The sequence below is a fragment of the Selaginella moellendorffii genome, unplaced genomic scaffold (assembly GCF_000143415.4).
Source record: "Selaginella moellendorffii unplaced genomic scaffold, v1.0 SELMOscaffold_8, whole genome shotgun sequence".
Classification (NCBI taxonomy): Eukaryota; Viridiplantae; Streptophyta; class Lycopodiopsida; order Selaginellales; family Selaginellaceae; genus Selaginella; species Selaginella moellendorffii.
The window spans coordinates 1,802,606-1,819,829 of record NW_003314269.1 but is presented as its reverse complement, the minus strand read 5'-3'; the positions used below and the strand labels follow the sequence as shown (position 1 = coordinate 1,819,829).

At 50.8% G+C, this 17,224-nt stretch overlaps 5 protein-coding genes and 1 long non-coding RNA gene across 10 annotated transcripts; 3 read left to right on the top strand and 3 right to left on the bottom strand.

The window, feature by feature from the left end:
- The first annotated feature begins 2 nt into the window (after positions 1 to 2).
- LOC9635372 lies at positions 3 to 1,560 on the top strand. The gene is made up of 3 exons (XM_002967297.2): positions 3 to 141; positions 193 to 323; positions 368 to 1,560. Exons 2-3 carry the CDS (start codon positions 228 to 230, stop codon positions 1,451 to 1,453), a joined length of 1,182 nt encoding a protein of 393 aa, XP_002967343.2. The 5' UTR covers positions 3 to 141; positions 193 to 227; the 3' UTR covers positions 1,454 to 1,560.
- On the bottom strand, positions 1,436 to 3,999 carry LOC9631872. The gene is made up of 5 exons (XM_002966950.2): positions 3,300 to 3,999; positions 2,903 to 3,215; positions 2,653 to 2,849; positions 2,099 to 2,598; positions 1,436 to 2,037 (listed from the first exon to the last, which is right to left on the bottom strand). Exons 1-5 carry the CDS (start codon positions 3,680 to 3,682, stop codon positions 1,532 to 1,534), a joined length of 1,899 nt encoding a protein of 632 aa, XP_002966996.2. The 5' UTR covers positions 3,683 to 3,999; the 3' UTR covers positions 1,436 to 1,531.
- Positions 4,000 to 6,255: 2,256 nt separating this feature from the next.
- On the top strand, positions 6,256 to 6,918 carry LOC112345348. Its single transcript, XR_002992012.1, has 3 exons — positions 6,256 to 6,337; positions 6,396 to 6,456; positions 6,514 to 6,918. It is a non-coding gene; the product is annotated as an uncharacterized LOC112345348 (long non-coding RNA).
- Positions 6,919 to 9,378: 2,460 nt separating this feature from the next.
- LOC9635371 lies at positions 9,379 to 10,958 on the top strand. 5 transcript variants are annotated; one of them, XR_002992011.1, is made up of 6 exons: positions 9,379 to 9,479; positions 9,637 to 9,718; positions 9,781 to 9,916; positions 9,992 to 10,067; positions 10,122 to 10,186; positions 10,242 to 10,349. XR_002992011.1 is itself a non-coding variant. In XM_024671832.1 (5 exons), the coding sequence occupies exon 5, from the start codon at positions 10,264 to 10,266 to the stop codon at positions 10,855 to 10,857; it is 594 nt and encodes a 197-aa protein (XP_024527600.1). In that variant the 5' UTR covers positions 9,379 to 9,577; positions 9,637 to 9,718; positions 9,781 to 9,916; positions 9,992 to 10,186; positions 10,242 to 10,263; the 3' UTR covers positions 10,858 to 10,958. The 5 variants fall into 5 exon arrangements, 3 of the variants coding, with proteins under 3 accessions (XP_024527600.1, XP_024527602.1, XP_024527601.1); XR_002992010.1 differs by having other exon boundaries at positions 9,379 to 9,577; positions 9,790 to 9,916; XM_024671832.1 differs by having other exon boundaries at positions 9,379 to 9,577; positions 9,992 to 10,186; positions 10,242 to 10,958.
- Positions 10,933 to 13,196, bottom strand: LOC9635370 (sugar transport protein MST4). The gene is made up of 3 exons (XM_002966949.2): positions 13,084 to 13,196; positions 12,600 to 13,011; positions 10,933 to 12,518 (listed from the first exon to the last, which is right to left on the bottom strand). Exons 2-3 carry the CDS (start codon positions 12,727 to 12,729, stop codon positions 11,095 to 11,097), a joined length of 1,554 nt encoding a protein of 517 aa, XP_002966995.1. The 5' UTR covers positions 12,730 to 13,011; positions 13,084 to 13,196; the 3' UTR covers positions 10,933 to 11,094.
- On the bottom strand, positions 13,149 to 17,215 carry LOC9635369 (ATP-dependent DNA helicase RecQ). The gene is made up of 20 exons (XM_024671825.1): positions 16,873 to 17,215; positions 16,687 to 16,799; positions 16,517 to 16,592; positions 16,308 to 16,441; positions 16,158 to 16,244; positions 16,026 to 16,109; positions 15,767 to 15,974; positions 15,637 to 15,722; positions 15,344 to 15,575; positions 15,167 to 15,290; positions 14,978 to 15,117; positions 14,819 to 14,927; positions 14,729 to 14,768; positions 14,526 to 14,682; positions 14,407 to 14,477; positions 14,257 to 14,350; positions 14,008 to 14,208; positions 13,739 to 13,948; positions 13,384 to 13,683; positions 13,149 to 13,332 (listed from the first exon to the last, which is right to left on the bottom strand). Exons 1-20 carry the CDS (start codon positions 16,888 to 16,890, stop codon positions 13,207 to 13,209), a joined length of 2,610 nt encoding a protein of 869 aa, XP_024527593.1. The 5' UTR covers positions 16,891 to 17,215; the 3' UTR covers positions 13,149 to 13,206.
- Positions 17,216 to 17,224: the final 9 nt, after the last annotated feature.

Below are 17,224 nucleotides of genomic sequence, written 5' to 3'. Positions count from 1 at the left end.
AGGCGCCCTAATCTTGGAATAATGGCTGGGCGGATGCTCCAGCGGGGGCGACGCCGCGCGCGGCTCCTCGTCGCTCTTGGATTTCTCCTATTTTTTGCATTCGATGTCGCTAGGCGCTACCGCCAGCTCTCGATCTCCCAGGTGAGTGAGATTTTCTTCTAGTCCTGAGAGGGCGATCGGGGTGAAATGCAGGCTAGATCAAGGCCTGTGACGAACACTCTCGAGGAATGCCGCAAGTTTGTCACTCCCGCGAGGCTAGCCAAAACTCTGGTGGACATCACAGCAAGAAGCTCCGAGGTTCTTGCTCTATGATCATGCAACCGGTAAGTGTTGTAGAGATTTATTCCTTGTTCTTGATCCGTAACAGGGAGATTCACCTCCGCGTGTGGCGCTCTGCCTGTATGGCGAAGCCAGACAGTTTGAGCTCACAGGACTGAGCCTCAAGAACTACGTATTGGACGTGCTGCCCGACGCTCACGTCTTCCTTCACGCGCCCCTGGATCGCGATTCATACAAGCTGGAAATCCTCCGCGGTGTAAAGTCACGCTTTGCAAAGGCAAGGCTGTTCACGCCCGCGAGAATTCCCGAGACCAACGTCCTTCGAGAGGTTGTCGGGGCGGAAGGTTCTTCTCATGGTTTGCAAGGCCTGCTACATTTTTTCCGCTTGATCGAGGGGTGTGGAGACTTGGTCACTGACTACGAGCGCAAGCACGAGTTTCTCTACGATTGGATCATCAAAGTGAGGCTGGACAGCTACTGGACAGATCCGATTCCAACCAAGTACGAGAGAGGTGTCTACACCATTCCATTCGGGAACAACTGTGGAGGAGTGAACGACAAGCTTGGAGTGGGTGATCGAGCCACTGCCATGGCCACAGGACTCAAGCTCAGCATCCTTCCGGCTCTCCATGCACAGGGCGATCGTAACTTATGGCCGGAAGCTCTTTTCGAGTCTCACTTGGAGCTCCAGCGAATTCTAGCAGTGCCGACCAACTTTTCCTTCTGCCTCATCGATCATAGGAAGTGGCCGTGGCCTCCAAAAGGTTGGCATCTATCAGTGCCTTCCATCTCCAGCAAGGGACCTTTGAACGGGGCTTACTGCAGGCCTTGCAATCCCAAAGTATCAAGCCTGGAGCGCTCGTCAGCGATTGTGGAGTCGCTGTGCAAGAGGTCCGGATGGTTTCCTACAGATGGAATGGAGAAGCTAGAGTTGTGTGATGCGTCAAGCCTGGAATGGGAGCGAGGCTGGGAGGCCTTGTTCGATTCGGCAGCAGGACAAGAAGCTGCCAAGACGAGAGAAAAGTTTGCCGGCAGCAAGCAACTACAGGATTGTGTTTTGCAGGCTTCTCTTTTCCAGAAGCGTTGGGAGATATGGGACGGTCCATCGCCACAGCAAGTTTGTAGCGTCAAGTCTGGAAATCCATGGCCAAAGTCATCACCAACAAGCTCTTAATCGTCCCAGAATGTTGGAAGCAGTGGCTCTCCTCGCGTGGCCGAGCCTGTGGCTCTCTCACGTTTTCATGATTCCAATCTATACATGATTTCTACCGTGTTCTTGTTCTTGGTGGTGGTGCTGTTGCTTGGCCCTCCAAATTTTTGTTTGGGGCTTCGAGGCAGTGGCTTTAGCTGCTCCAAGCCTTCGTCTAGCGCCGCTTCCACCACCGCCACCTCCACCGCCACCGCCGCCGCCGCCGCCGCTAGTACTGTGCTGATCTTCCCACTGTCTGAGAATCTCTACGACCGAGTGGTGACAATAATAAACCGCCACGTCCAGTGCTCGGTGTCCATACTCATCCGGGATCTCCACGGACGCCCCCGCTGCGAGAAGATTGGTGACAAACCACACCGAGGCTCTTCGCGCAGCTATGTGCATTGCGGTCTGACCATGCCTGTTTTGCGCGTCCAAAAGCTTTGTGGCGGGTGAGGAGGAACTCGACGAGGATCTGCTAAAGTTGTAGCCGCTCGCCAGCAAAAGAGCTTTTCCAACGTCTTGCCTGTCCGCCACCGCTGCCGCCATGAGAGGAGTCCATCCATCACCTGGAAAAGAAGAGGAAACATGGCGTTTAGCTACAAAGAAGGGAACTCTGGAAAAGCTTACCATATAGTTTCACGTCTTGCCAGTTCCATCCCCGCGTCGCACAAAAGGCGAGCATCACTTCGACCACGTCACAGTGGCCCTTGAGCGAGGCAATGTAGATGGGATTCTCTCCACCGCGGTTCTTTGCAAACATATCAGCGCCACCTTCTAGCAGGAGCTTGCAAACTGGAGCGTGGCCAAACTCAGCAGCCACGAACAGCGGTGTAGCTCCTGACGAGTCCAAAATCCCTCTAGGTGCAGCACCGATGTCGATGAGGCATTTTACCGAGTGAGCTTCGCCCTGGCATGACGTCCAGTGAAGAGGCGTCCGGCGACGGATATCCGAGCAGTTTGCAGCGGCACGGAGTGCTAGAGCAACGTCCTCGCGAATGTCTTCCCAGTTGCTTAAGATTGGAAGGTCCGGGCTCTTGATACTGCTTCCTCTCAAAAACCACACAGCTGCCGTGACCGATTGTTCCTCACAAAAGTTCCAGACTTGTATTAAATTAAGAAGCTCCTCCCTGCAAATGGAAGTGAACACTCCATTGAAGAGAGAAAGGAAAAAAAAAACGTACCTCACTGCATGAACAACCGGCTGTGTAAAGAAGGTGAGCTCCAGCATTTGGAGCTTCTTAAGAGAACGAGCAAAGTCCACAAGAGTTATCGTAGCAATAGAGACTCTCTCCTCCGAGAGGTTCTCTTCTCTAGACAACCCCAAGGCCTCGACCGATCCTCCCAAGAACATAAGCTCCACCAAAGGACATGTTGCGGCCTGAAAAATCAACCATTGCTGCAAGGACAAAAACAAAAAACAAAAAATCTTACCACCGCTGCCAGCTCAAATGTTCCAAGGCCACCGCAATTGTGTAGAGCCAGAATTCTCAAAGCAGATCCCAGACTCCCAAATGAATGAGGGAGCTCATATATATGTTCCTCCTCGATGAGAGGAGACTCCCTGGGAAGTTCCAATCTGTCGAGGTGACTAAGAAGAATACACCGTAGTCGAGAGCCATCCGCGGCTGCGGCAGCCAGCAAGTTTCCAGCCGCTGTCGGTCCAATTCTAAAACATCGCTGTAAGCTGAGAGCTCTCGGTCCCGATCTCACCGACACTGCCAAGGCATCTATCACAGAGGAAGTCCTGCAGAGACCAAGACGCGTTAGAGAAAAGAAAGATATTCTAAACCTACGTACAAGCTACGTAGAGAATGAGAAGGAAACTTACAACTTCTGGCAGCTGTCGAGAATGAGGCAATGCAGGTTCCGGAGATAGCCGAGTAGAGACGCAACGTCGTCGTCCATGATCGAGCAGCCAGTCAGATCCAAAAGTCGCGTGAGTGGCATCCGAGCTCGGATCATCGCCACTGCCGCGCGCTGCCACGCTCCAGGACTAAACTTGAGCTCCTTGTCCTCGAGCATCCCCGGCACCAGCCGCAGCTCCCACGAGACCGTGGCCACCAGAGCCTTGAATTGCCGACAGGCCGATAAGATGGAGGCCAGGTGAACGGGGTCGGAGATCCTGGACAGCACGTCCACCAAGAGACTGGTTGGCAAATCCATGAGCTCTGTAGGAACAGAGTCCTCCTGGGAAGAATTCGCTACCTCCATCCCACAAGAGAAATCTTCAGAAGGAGAGGAAGAATCCCGTGGCGGCGGCGGTACCGTGTGCGTTGGACCAGCGCGGCGAGCAGTAATCTCTCAGGTGACCATGAGAGCGCCAAGACCTTCTACCGCTGCCCAGAAGCGCGCATCTAGATCTGCCGCGGCGCAGGCACAGCAGCCTACGCGATTTGAGGCGCAGCACCAGACGGCGGACTCCTCCTCCCTGACGAGACATGTAAATCCAGTTCGAGAATGCGGCAGCGGCACCGAGATCGCTCCTTACCGGGCATTCCACAGCCAAACGCGCCTTGCTCGAGCCCTAATTCGAGAGTTAGGGCTCTTGGCTAGCAATGCGTTAGTATATTCCGTCAGTCCACATTTGCAGAAAGAGCAGCGGTAGTGATATCGCGCAAAGAATTGCAGCCATGATCCATCGCGAGCACGTCCCAAATCCTCATGCAACCAAGGGGAAGGACATCCGAGCCATGAACACGAAGGCTCCTAAAATGTGAGCGTCTTGCTCGCATCTCCACAAGATTAAACACATGAATCCTCGCTCCCGCAGCTCCCGTTTGCTTGATTCTTCCTTTGATGCTGGAAAGTTGTCCGAGCTGACTTAGACTACAGGATAGAGCCTCTCAAGATGAAAGTGGAGAAACGTATTGTAAGCTCATGCTTTTCGCTCGTTTCTTTCGCTACCAAGGTCCACCTCTTCTCTTCTTTTGGAAGCTCGCGTCCATGCAGGGGCCAACGACAGACGATTTTATGACTTATGATTATTGATTTTATGACAGTACGCTGACGACTGGATAAAGATGAACAACACCACCAGCATGACAGTTCGTCCCCCCTGGACGACCAAGAAAGTGGAAGCCCGCTCCGTAACCCCTCGCCGGAGGAGCGCTTCGTCACGTCCAAATTCAAAGTCGCTCCACCACAAGATCGACAACGTCCAGACCTTTTGGTACGAGAAGACGCCTCTGGAAGCGACAGCGGCACGAGAGCTCATGGCCGAGCCAGTAAGAGCAAGTTAGTCTCTGCACCACAAGACTATCAAAACAAGATAGATTTATATCTCATTCCGGCCGTGCGCAGCAAGGAGTGCTTGCTCTGTGACTCGCGCCTTGAGCCCCGCCCTCGACATCTCTGCAAGCTTTTCCTCTTCCACCCATCGATCAAGGCATTGTCGGTGCGGATGTCCAAGACATCATCGTCCATTTCGTCCAGCGCCTACTCCATCGCCCCTTCGCTTCATACATAGACGATGTTGGCAGCCTTGACAAGCTCGGCCTTCCCGGGCTTGGATCGCTTGATCAAGCAGCCTCCATCTTTCTGAAAGAAGAGCTCTCGAGAAGTCCGCCTCGAGCTGGCACGACGAAGCATAGCTCCAGATCTCGTCCATCCGAAGCTCTTCACCATCAATGTCCAGGCCGAGACGTCCGGAGCATTTCTCCACCCTTTGGAAGTCCTTCCTTCTCCCGTAGATGCCCACCGTGAGACCATATGCCTTTGCGTCGAGCTCCTCCGTTGAGCAGCTTGAGCAGCAGTTTCTGACTCGAGCGAGCTTCGCTCTCCTGTGAGCGTCCGGATAACGTTTGTTCCAACGCCGCTTTTCGAGCGGCTGCCATGTCAGCGCCTTGCCATAGACTTCATCGCGCTAAGTGCTAAACATGTAGCGGAAGAGGCCCTCCATGTTTGCGAGCATGTCTGCTTTGATCACCAAGCCGAAGCTTCACATGGAGGAACCTCTGCGGTGAGTGTGGATGACTTGAGCTCTCTGCGAAGTTGGCTTTGTTTCTTCACAAAGAACATCCATGAACGTGGAGCGCTCGCTTCTCGGCGACCCTCCTTGCTTGTCTGGAAAAAATACCGAAGACTTCAGCCAGGTATGGTGGTGTCAAAGAGTTATAGGAGAGTATGGGGATGATCCCAACCTGGTGAACCAGTGGAGGAGAGGCGAGGCAGTGCAACCTCATCAGGGAATACTCGGCGAATTATTCGTTGCTTCGCTGGGAGGCCTATGGCGACCTCGGCATAGGCGTCTTGCACCTCTTTCCTTCGGAAGCATCCGTAATGGCGCAACTGGCTGGCAGATGAAGGGGCTGGTCTTGATTATTGGGACAATCTGACTCATGTCTTCGAGCTCGGCTGGACGGCAGTTCATACAGGGGTGATGCCCGAGATTGATGACCAGCTTGGAGAGTTAACTCATGTCTTCATCTTACTTCAACGTGGAGAGGGAAAGCAGTTTGGTGCTGCAAAACTGTAAGATAAACTCTTTTTTTTCCCTTTTTTCCTTTCTTTGTCATACTGGTGATGGAGAGCTGAAAAGATGCCAGTGTCTACGGGTGTCCTGGGTCCCAATCGGAAGCGAATTGCCCCATTCGCAACATCCAACCCATCCTGCTTAGCGTCTCTGCTTGGGAGCGGTGCCTCGAGGCCATGCGCATTTGCGACTTCCTCGGGGAGCTGCTGTGCACTCGGCCACCCAACTCAACCATGCCCCACTTCCACGCTGTGATGGTGAGAGATTTCAAAGTATTAATTTGCTGCTTGTGCAGGATTTACAAGGCTCTTTCTTTTGCTTGTGCTGCATTGAACACACCTGGCTATGGATGCGAGGCTCCCAGCTCAACATATACACAGGCATAAACGTAACGTGTATGTGGTTTCCTCACTGCTTGGAATGGTGTTTTAATCATTTGTTTGTGCCCGTCAGATGACAACCTGGTGCAAGTTTTTTCCTCGGATTCGAGTGCTGCTGGGAAGCTACGACACCGGTAACATACTTGCCTTTTGTCATGTACTTGTCTAACTCAGTTTCTTCCACGCGTCAGCTTTGAGAGTGTTTCCCAGGCAAGTCGAGAAGCATCTTCGCCTCCGGGTTATCCGGAGGATCGTCCTCGGTTTGGATGGCGATGGTGATGACGAGCACAAGCGGCAGGAGCGTCGTCATATGGAGCAGCCTACTACATATCGCATAGCTTCGACGAGAGCTTGTTTCCCGCCGATGATAAGACGACGCTCATGGACCCAGCCGACGAGGGCAACGAAGCCCGCAAGTTGACGCACTGGTTCATGCTCCCAACCTTGACTGGCTATGTTCTCCACCCAGATCTGCTGCGGTTTGGAGGCATGGACGAAGATGAAATCCCATGCGACAAGGACGAAGACTGCGCTTTTGATGACAGTGGTATCGAAAAGTGGGTTTTTGTGTCTTGATATGTCATATCTTTACAATGTATTCAGGCTGAACTTTCGACAAAATGCTGATTGCCTGGAGAATTTCTTTCTGATGCCAAGTGATCAGGTGACTAGAGGATCAAACTTTAATGGCGAGGAGAAAACATCTTGTTCACATCTGTTTTGTCAAGGCTTCATGAGATAGTAGCGCTTTCATAGAGGTACTGGAGCTTCCTTGGCCTCCACTGGTGCTTATTCAATGAGACACATAACCATTAGCAGAACATTCTTTTACATCTTTCCTTCGGTCAATTTTTGAAACCCATCCTAACTCAGACACATGTACATGGGAACATCTCCCTCCTCGACAAGGCGTTGAAACTTGAGGATGATGTCCAGACGCCCCATCGTGAGCGACTGGAGAAATCTCCATGGACTATATCATCAGTGGCCTCTAAACCAAGAAAAAAAGAGAACTCACTTCTTTAGTTTTGGATCCAGTGTCAGCGTTCTTGTCATTCCTAGAATCCAGGCAGGACAGATCAACGCGCAGCTTGTCTCGAGCAGCAACTGGAGAAATCTCCATGGACTGTACCGTCAATCAAGAGGTTATAGCTTGGCCTCTAAACCAATAAAAGAAGAGAACTCACTTGCATCCAGTGTGAGCGTTCTTGTCGTTCCTCGGCCAGATCAACGCAGCTTGTCTTGAGCAGCGACTAGAGAAATACGGACTGTATGGTCAAGAACTTTTGGCCTCTAAGAGAGAACTCAATGATGAGGCTAGCTTGTTAAAACCTCTATCAAGGTCCAAATCCATGTTGCTGCAGCAAGACGCATCATCGATCACTCGCATCCATAAGAAAGTAATATCCACTCACAATTTAGAGAGATCAAACGCGTTCCCGGTCTTGGCCACGGTCCAGGTCGTCAACAGCGCCGCGGTGAGCTTCCCACGGATCATCGCCTGCGCCATAATCCACAGTAAAACACCCGCATTCTGCCTGTTAAACTTGGAGGCATCGAGAGATGCTCCCGGCCGCCATCGCCATCGCCTTCACGCCAAAGCCCACCCGAAGAACCATCCTCCTCTTGCTTTTGCCGCTCTTGGGCAGTGGCGATTTTTCTACGTCGATGCCGAGATCGCCGATGGAAATGGATCCAAGGACGCTGTCTGTGACTTCATGTCCCCCACGAGCTCCATGATCCACGAGCTTCATGATTGTGAGTGCATTGATTCTCCACAATGGATTGCACGCGAGTCGATGTGGATGACCTCTCGCTTCTCCACACGAAATCGCTCTACCAGCTCTTGTGATGTCGAAGCTCCTACTTTCACTTCTTCGATAGTAAGCATTGAATCGTTTTGCAGCATCCAGAAGCAAATGACGTCGCGCATCAAAACCAAGCGCACAATGCTGCTGATACAGGAAATTTTAAGAGATTATATAGTGGAACGCTCGGATTGGGAATCCTCGGACAAGGTTTTCGAAGATCGGGAAAGCGTTGAGAACCTTGACCAACTCACTGGTAACACATACACAACGTTTGGTTTGGTTTGGACTTGTTGTGATATTTTTATAGGATGAAGAATGGCATGTTCGCTACAATTCGACTTTGGTAGCCATCACCGAGCACCGAATATTTGTTGACCGTTTTGATTCTGATTTTGACCCGGTGGAGTTTTCTGCAGATACTGTCTGCGCCAGACTTGCTAGTGAAAGAAACTGAAGTTCGCGAGTATGAGGTGTGCTGATGGTTTAGAGTTCCCTGTTCTTTGTTGTTTATCAAGCCAGATTCTCTTGCACCTTGCATACGACGAGTTCCCTCCGACTTTGGATTTGGCAATGCTACAAAAAGTGGAGTAGTTTTGTTGTTATCGTTGGTGTTCAGCAGGCGGGCTTGAAGACTTGGGACGTGGCGAGCCGTTTGTGTGAAATGGACGCGGCCAAGGAATCTTCAGTTCTTGTAGAGAAGAAGCGGGGATCTGGCTGTTCTGGAGCCTCTGGAAAATGAGATCAAAGTTAGATGTTCAAGGTTGCAAAAAGATGCCCAGAGTCTCATTATTACGTTGTTTTGCAACCTTGAACATCGAACTGTTGGGCACTCGTGGGAACTTAATTCCTGACAATTCCTGAACTTGATCAACATTCTTCTTAATCTTGAGATCTTGAGTACAATCCTGTGCTTTATGGATGGAATACAACCAAAGTCTTAGAGATCACGAAGCTTGTCGGAGCAACGACAATGGGATGGGAGCTGGGCAACACTTTCACGCAGCACAAAGTTGCTTTCTCACGGTTTGCATTTGGAGAGATACGGCCACGCTGGAGTGGGAGCCGGGAGCGTACGCGCGATCGTGGCCGATGGAGAGAACGCTGCCTTGCAGTACAGCTTGGACGAACGATCACATCCACTTGTTTGTGATCGGCAAAGTGGTGACGGTATATTCCATGAAAGAATATACTGTCAGCTCGTTTAAACATTTCCGTCAGTCGACCACCACGCCTCCTAAAATCTCAGGAAGAGTGAGTGAGAAAGAAGAAACAGTTTTAGGGGCGAGAAGCTCGCTCGTTCGCCGCCAGCGCTGGAGCCTCCGCCAGATCCACGATGTCGAATCCAGGTAACATGACTTACGATGAGTCGGATCACCCCAGGATGGGCGTGGTGAGGCATTCGTCGCACAAAAATGAGCTGCTCATCAAGCCGAGGCTTGCGGCGGTAGCGATTTCATGGATTCTCTCTCTTTCTTCCTACATTCGTGGATTTGCTTTCTTCAGGTAAAAAGGCCAACCCGGGACATTCCTCCCGAGACGTTCAGCTACGGGATCATCGACGAGCGGGGAGACACTGTCAAGGAATGTAAGCTTTTTTGCTTCGCAGCTCTTTTTCTTTTTTCCCGGTGGACTTTATCTCCCGCAAAGAATTTGCAGCCATGATCCATCGCGAGCACGTCCCAAATCCTCATGCAACCAAGGGGAAGGACATCCGGGCCATGAACAAGAAGGCTCCTAAAATGTGAGCGTCTTGCTTGCAGCTCCACAAGATTAAACACATAAGGTGGAAACTTTCCTCGCTCTCGCAGAGCAGCTTCTCACTTTCTTTGTTTCGGTTTGCTTTTTTCCTTTGATGCAGGAACGTTGTCCGAGCTGACCAGCAAAGAGGCTACAGGTTAGAGCACCCTCTCAAGTTGAAAGTGAAGAAACGTATTGTAAGCTCGTTCTTTTGCTCCTGTTTCTTTCTCGTCCTGATCTTCGACTAGTAGGCAAACGTTCCTCCTTTACCGTCGGTGAAAAATCCCGATCACGTCTACGGCTTGCCATTACCAAGGTAGACCTCTCGCCTTTAAAATGGTGGTGTAGAGATCTCACTCGCGTCCATGCAGGGGCGAAACAACAGACGAGTTGATGGCTTACAGCTATGCCGAGGACTGGATAAAGATGAACCAGTACCACCAGCACGACCACGGTTTCATCAAGCCGCAGTTCGTCCCTCCCCGATCGACCAAGACGGTGGAAGTCCGCTCCGGCTCGTGCTACCAGAAGTACAACCCCCCGCCGGAGAAGGAGCGCTTCGTCATGTCCAAGTTCAAGGCGGTCCATCACAAGATCGACAACGTCCAGACCACTCCACTGCTGCGTGACGAGCGGCCGTCAGTGTTCCAGACGACGAGCAGGGGCGGTGTCCACGGCGCTCAAGGAGCTCTTAGATACTGTGGCGATGGCGACGACTATCCCAGCTGCGGGGTGGCGGGCATTAGAACCCGGCTTCCTTGCTCTGGCATCTCGCCGCTACTGCCCCGGAGGAACGACGCGGACGTGGTCTGCGTTGCGGATCAGCCACCCGGCAGGGTGTTGCTTCCCAGGTTCTACAAGGCGTGTAGCAGCAATCCGGCGAATCCATGCGCTTCGCATCCCAGGAGGAGCGATCCCGACGAAGCCGTGACGACTGTAAGAAGAGAAGTTACTCTACGGGGGCCTCGAAGGAGTGATCCTGACTAGAACTCGCTCGTCCTCGGTGGACGCTACCGACGTTTTCCGAAAGAGATCTCCGGCAAACCCGAGACTTTGGTGGTGGTAAAATCGAAATCTTGTTTTCTTTCTGCGAACGAGTACATTTGAGAAAACGAACCATGCATTTGGGAAAACCATGGTCGTGCTATATACCATCGGAAGCTCTCAAGCTGGATCTTCTTTCTTACGTGTGGCTCCTACAAACTTCGTAAGAATGAAGGACCTTCATGCTTTGGCGTCGTGGCTCTTGCGCATCTCGATGGCCTCGAGCTCCTGCGGCAGCGGCGGGACGAACCTCCTCCACAGCCAGTGCCGCCTCCACACGAACACCATCTCCTCGATGGGGATGCCTTTGGTCTCTGGGATGAGGAAGAGCGTGAAGGTGGTCATCACCAGCACCCAGGAGGCGAAGAAGAGGAAGATCCCGTACTTGAAATGACACAGCATCGAGAGGAAGGCCTGGGCGATGACGAAAGTGAAGAGCAAGTTTGTGCACACCACCACGCTCTGCCCCGACGACCGGATCTCCAGCGGGAAGATCTCGCTGGGGATGAGCCAGCCGAGCGGCCCCCACGACCACGCAAACGCCGAGACGAAGGTGCATATCATGCACACCACCACGATCGCGGCGGCGTGAGAGAGCTGCGAACCGTCCTCCTTGAGCCCGGTTCCCAGGATGATCGCTATCACCACCTGTGCGAGGAACATCTGGACGCCGGCTTCCAGCAGGAGGACTCTCCGGCCGAAGCGATCAACCGTGAGTATGGACACCACCGTGGAGACAACGTTGACGGCCCCGGTGATGGCGGCCGAGTAGAGGGAAGCGTCGCTCTCGAATCCCAGCGTCTGGAACAGCACCGGCGCGTAGAACATGATGGCGTTGATCCCTGTGAGCTGCTGGAATATTTGGAGTGCCAGGGAGATGACGAGCTGTGGCCTGTAAGCTCGGGAGAAGAAGAGGTTCCTGTATGGATGCTCCACCGACTTTGCGAGCCGGCTCACTTCCACGAGCTCGTCAAACTCCTCGTGGATGTTGTCTGTGCCTCTCACTCTCCGGAGCACGGTCTTGCCTCGTTCGAAGTGTCCTCGCTCGATCAGGCTGTTCGGTGTCTCGCACAGGCACAGGCTTCCGACTGTGAGCAGCACCGCGGGGATCCCAGCCAGGCCGAGTGAAAGCCGCCAGCCCCAGGGGTGGAGCTTGTCAGTGCCATAGTTGATGAGGTTGGCGATGAGGATGCCGATGGTCACGTTGAGCTGGAAGAGGATGTTGAGGCCGCCCCGGTAACGAGTAGGAGCAATCTCGGAGAGGTAGAGTGGAACGGCCTGGTTGGCGAAGCCGACGCCGCAGCCGAGAAGGATCCGGCCGATGATGAGCATGGCCAGGTTCTCCGCAGCAGCGTTGAACACCACCCCGGCGATGAAGAACAGTCCCGCTATCAGCATGGTTGGCTTCCGACCGAATCTCTGCGTCGTGTACGAGGCTGCGAAGGTGGCCACCAGACCCGCAAGGTAGAGTGACGACGTAAACGCTTGCAGGCCCTGGTCATCATACTTGCAGTAGTTTCCTTCTTTTCCAGCAAGCTCCAGCTTCTTCCGTAGAATGCTGGGGAAAAACTTTCCCAGGAAATCGTTCATGGAGGTGACACCACCTGTACAAGACCAAGAAAGAAATTTTATCCATTGGTCACAGTCGGGACGAGAAATCTTCGAGGAGCGAAATTGAGGCTTACCTGAGATCCCGACATCGTATCCAAACATAAGTCCTCCCGTAGCTGCCAAAAGGCAGGCAACAGCAACGTAGGCGGTGAACTTCCCTTCATGCTGGCTTCCTCCAGGACCTGCTGCAAATCCTCCGGCCATGGTTTCGAGCAAGAGCTAGCTCGAGCAGTAGCTGGAGAGATTCAGCCTCTCTCCCCTGCTTATAAAGCTCATAGGATCTCCACTTTATTCAACGAGGCCGTCTCACGTGTCGGATCCTGACAGGCTTGTGCTGTTCACAGTCATCCTCGTTGACGAAACATCTGTGGCGCTGGAAGGACGGGTTTCTAACTCTGGACCCGTCTCGTTTGTTGACCTTGCCGCCGACATTTCGGAAAATAATATCGGGGAGCACTGCCACGTTGTTGTAAGCTTGATGTCATCCTGTACAATAATACAAACACGCAAGGATCAATGCCAGAGACTGTCAGTTAACAGTCGAATTTGACTACCGACCTTTTGGAGCGGAGCGGAGATTTTCTGTCATGGACTGCAAGGTCGCAAAAGTTGCAAGAAAATTGTAGATGCACCTGTCTTAGTTACACAGGGAGAACACTTACAAGGCGATTTGTACATAGACTACATTCTGCAATATACACCATCCTTTTCGTAGATTGAAAAACTTTCCTCCAGGCCCTTTAGAAGTGTCAATATGGCACTTACGTCTGTGTCAGAAAACCGGGAACTGATTTCCTTCAGGGTGGCCTACACAGAATAGTTAAAAAACCACGAGCGTTTTTTTTACAACTGACATACCCCATCACGTGAAAGGAGCCACTCCATTATACCTTCGTCCGTCGCTTGCCTGCTTTCGGCAGTGCGCATCTTCTTGCACTCGCCATTCGCCAGTTCCTCCACGTCTAAACGTCTCGGCTTTGTCGAAGTTTTAGTACGAATGTCGAGCCATGGAGGACGGTCTATGGATTCGTTGCGCGGTTCTTCATCGAGATCTATAACCTCGACATTGCGGTCTTGAGTATCCACGTTAGGACTAAGGCCCAAATCCACTCCTAGTTCTTCCGCAAGTAAATAGATTTTGATATGAGCATAAGAGACCTGCTTTCAAAGAACAAAAAGAAATGTTACAAGAAATGGAAGACACAGTGCTTACCGTTTCTGGTAGATTCTCTTTCAGAGGTTTCATCTTCTCTCTCGATCCCACTTTACCAATTGCAGCTCGAATCTGTTCTCTAATGCAAGTAGTCATGCCTGTCTCGTCGAAGAAGCGACTCCAATCAGCTTCGCATCCAGCACGAAGGCACTCTAATATGTACTCAATAACTGTATCTTCTTTAATTGGCCTAGGACGCTCCGGAAGATTCTGTTCATAGCAGAAATAAATTCAATCACAAAAATTTCGAAAGGAAAACAAAAACATACCGCAATCTCAAAGAATGACATTTTCTTTTCATGCCACATGCTCCATGCTTCAGACTTTGCTGGAGTCAACATAGACCGATCCGAGGTCCTAGAAGCAGCAGCCTTCTGCACAATGCTTTCCTTGTCTTGTTCCAATCCGGTTTCTTGACAAATGCGCTTAACGCACTCGAGAAATGCTTCACCATATTCCGTAACAAGCCACTGGCACGTACCCCGATAAGAACCCATAAGTAAAATCTAAAATATCACCTGATTTATGCCTTCGACATTTCGTAAACGTACGATATTCGAAGGCCTAGTGTTTGTGATCCTCTGCAAGGTCCGCTCGTTGCATATCATGTATCTAACAACACAAGTTAAGCAACTTAAACTGTACAGCCTTCGATCAGTGTTTCTTACGGGGCAGTTGAACTCTTGTCAGCAATTTCCGCTCTCAAGTCTATGAGTGCCTTAAATAATTTCATTTCCACCTGCAGAGACCTTTAGCACACACGGAGAAACTATTTGCTTCCGCTTACCTCCGGCAATCCATTCAAAGTGGGCCCTGGCGTACTCGCAGTAGCCGTATCAGGTGCACTACTTTTCTCTTCTCGAAGCATTTCCTCCGTGACAGGTAATACAAGTGATGCTCCATTCGGCAGCTCCTCCAAAAACCGCTGTCCCTTCTGTGACACGCTGATTGAAACAGACATCTGTCATGAGCTAAGTGCGTCCTATTTACCTCACAGTCCTGAATTTTTCTCGCGTCTCTCTTAAATAACCTGCAAAGAAATATCAGAAAGACATGAACACCCTCACGTGCTTGACAAACCCAAGGATAGAAGCTGATCTCCAAGCGCTTTCCACCAAGTAGCAGTCTTTTCGCGACCGAGGCCATGAACATGAAGCTTTTCGTAACCTCGCTCCACGACTTTCTTAGCCTACACAATTTCAAAACATCAAAACATCTTCATAGAAAAATAATACTTACAAGAGAGCCTCTTAAAACATCAATAGGCATATTCATCCCCCAAAAGCCTCCACATAATTTGACAGCTGCCAAAATTGCGTAAGCCTCCTGCACCATATCGCGCCGTTGAGCAGCAGTCTTGGTACAGTTATCACAGTTTCCTGCAGAGTCAAAAATGTTTTTCAGCAGTTCGAAACCAAAATGTCGTACCACAGTTGTCGTTCTTTGTAAACTCCCCGAAGTATTGCAAAATAAATTTCCGCCGGCAGGTTGTCGTTGTGCAATATCCTTGCGAAGCTGCGAAGGCATCTGCCACCGCTTTCTTCCGTTCTTGCTGATAAATTTACGAAAGGAAGGTCATATAAGAATCACCATTTGAAGACATACCGTGCGAACTTCCGAAGTGTAATATTCCGCTCGCGTAAAGTCAGCACGCGTAAAATATAGCCAGCATGCTGATGGCAAACCATCTCTACCGCACCTACCACTCTCCTGGTAATAAGACTCCAAGGATTTTGGACAGCCATAATGTATCACTCTTCGTATATCCGGTTTATCAATGCCCATTCCAAAGGCAACAGTCGCAACCACAACTTGAAGTTCATCTTTCAGGAAAGTCCTGTAATAGAAAGTTGGCCACCGCAATTTCGAAAAAACAAAAAACTTTCTCAGAAAACTACCTGTGAACATCGTTCCTTTCCTTGAGTCCGAGCTTGCTGTGGTATGCTCGTGCAGCGGCACCTGCTTTCACCAAGGCGTTTGTGACCTGCCATCAACTTTCAAACAGGTGATAAACCGAGACTCTTGTACCTCATCTACATCCTTGATAGTGTTGCAATACACGATAGTGGAGCCTCCCTGTTCTAAGTCCTTCACAACTTCAGTGGCAAGCTCTTCGCGGAAGGCATTGGACCTAGTCAATGGCTTCACACCATAGAAGATATTTGACCGATCAAACGAAGAAACGGCTATGTAGGCATTTTTAAGCATGAGCGATTTTAATATGTCCTCCCGCACCCTGGAAACGACGTCAAGCCCCGTCCATAGAAACGCCACAAGCGCGTCTTACTTATGTGTGGCGGTGGCAGTCAGTGCAACGAATGGAACCTCGGGAAGCTTCGATCTGATCGAACTAAGCCGCTGGTACTCCGGCCTGCAATTAAACAAATGACGCTCATTGACACGCCCAAGAAAACCGGACCTGAAGTCGTGTCCCCATTCTGAGATGCAATGCGCCTCGTCAACAGCCAACAAAGAAACACCACGACTCAGCAGCGAGGTCCACGTACTGCAAACACATCGATTCGCATGCAAGATGGACATTGATGATAAAAAGAAAAAGAAAACTCACGTTCCACAGGCCTTCTCTGGAGTCATGTAAAGGATATCATACTCTCCCCTTCCGGCTTTATCTTCTACAGTCTTATCAGTCTGAGCACTGCCCAGGTATTCCGCTTTGATACCACGTAGCTTCAGCCCCATTACCTGGAATACAAGACGTTCTCTCGATCAGGAGAAAAAGAATGAAGAAAAAAAAACAAAATGTAGCTATGGAAAAACCTGATCTTGCATCAAACTGATCAAGGGGCTGATAACAACGGCGGTTTTGCTGCTCACGAGGGGCGGAATTTGGTAGCTGCACCAATGTAGACGAGATTTTCCTAGAGTTAGTACCACAAGCAAGAAAAAGAAAAAGAAAAAATCCAAGGAAAGAAGCATCGGGCGCTTACCAGATCGATTTGCCGCTGCCAGTAGCCATCACAACAAGACAATCCCTCCCACGCAATATCTGCTGTATCACCTCCTTTTGAAACGGACGAAACGATGAATAGCCAAAATAATCCTGGATCAAGGCAAGCGCCAACAATGCAGCGATCAGAATCTCAATCCCAGGCACCGCGCGGCATCGCGCTCACCTTGAGGCAGCGCTCCATCGCCAAATCCCCTAAAACCCTACTCCCACCGGCGGGACGCCATTTGGGCGGGAATCGAACCAAGAACTTTCCACCTGCTTAACACTGGAATCGATCCCGGGACGCGTTTAATGGAGAAGAGAGAGAAAGTAATCTATACAAAGAATCCAAATTAGAAGTACAATACTACGGCAAACAGTGGTACTAGGATCTAACAACTAAACAAATGTTAGAAGGACGAGCAAATCAGTGTAAGGTGTGTGTAAAACTAAGAGACTTTTTTATCTTACCATGTGTCTTGCCTTGCGAAGAGAGAGAGAGAGAGAACTGGATGATCTTCTTCTCCTCTCTCTCT

Coding starts and splice junctions, on each gene's coding strand:
- LOC9635372 (XM_002967297.2), top strand. CDS start 228: ATGCCGCAAGTTTGTCACTCCCGCGAGGCTAGCCAAAACTCTGGTGGA. Junction 324..367: donor GCTCTATGATCATGCAACCG/GTAAGTGTTGTA, acceptor GATCCGTAACAG/GGAGATTCACCTCCGCGTGT.
- LOC9631872 (XM_002966950.2), bottom strand. CDS start 3,682: ATGGAGGTAGCGAATTCTTCCCAGGAGGACTCTGTTCCTACAGAGCTC. Junction 2,850..2,902: donor CATTTGAGCTGGCAGCGGTG/GTAAGATTTTTT, acceptor TTGATTTTTCAG/GCCGCAACATGTCCTTTGGT. Junction 2,038..2,098: donor GCAAGACGTGAAACTATATG/GTAAGCTTTTCC, acceptor CTTCTTTTCCAG/GTGATGGATGGACTCCTCTC.
- LOC9635371 (XM_024671832.1), top strand. CDS start 10,264: ATGGCTTACAGCTATGCCGAGGACTGGATAAAGATGAACCAGTACCAC.
- LOC9635370 (XM_002966949.2), bottom strand. CDS start 12,729: ATGGCCGGAGGATTTGCAGCAGGTCCTGGAGGAAGCCAGCATGAAGGG. Junction 12,519..12,599: donor ATACGATGTCGGGATCTCAG/GTAAGCCTCAAT, acceptor GGTCTTGTACAG/GTGGTGTCACCTCCATGAAC.
- LOC9635369 (XM_024671825.1), bottom strand. Junction 16,110..16,157: donor GAATGGGGACACGACTTCAG/GTCCGGTTTTCT, acceptor GTTTAATTGCAG/GCCGGAGTACCAGCGGCTTA. Junction 14,928..14,977: donor ATGTTTTAAGAGGCTCTCTT/GTAAGTATTATT, acceptor GAAATTGTGTAG/GCTAAGAAAGTCGTGGAGCG.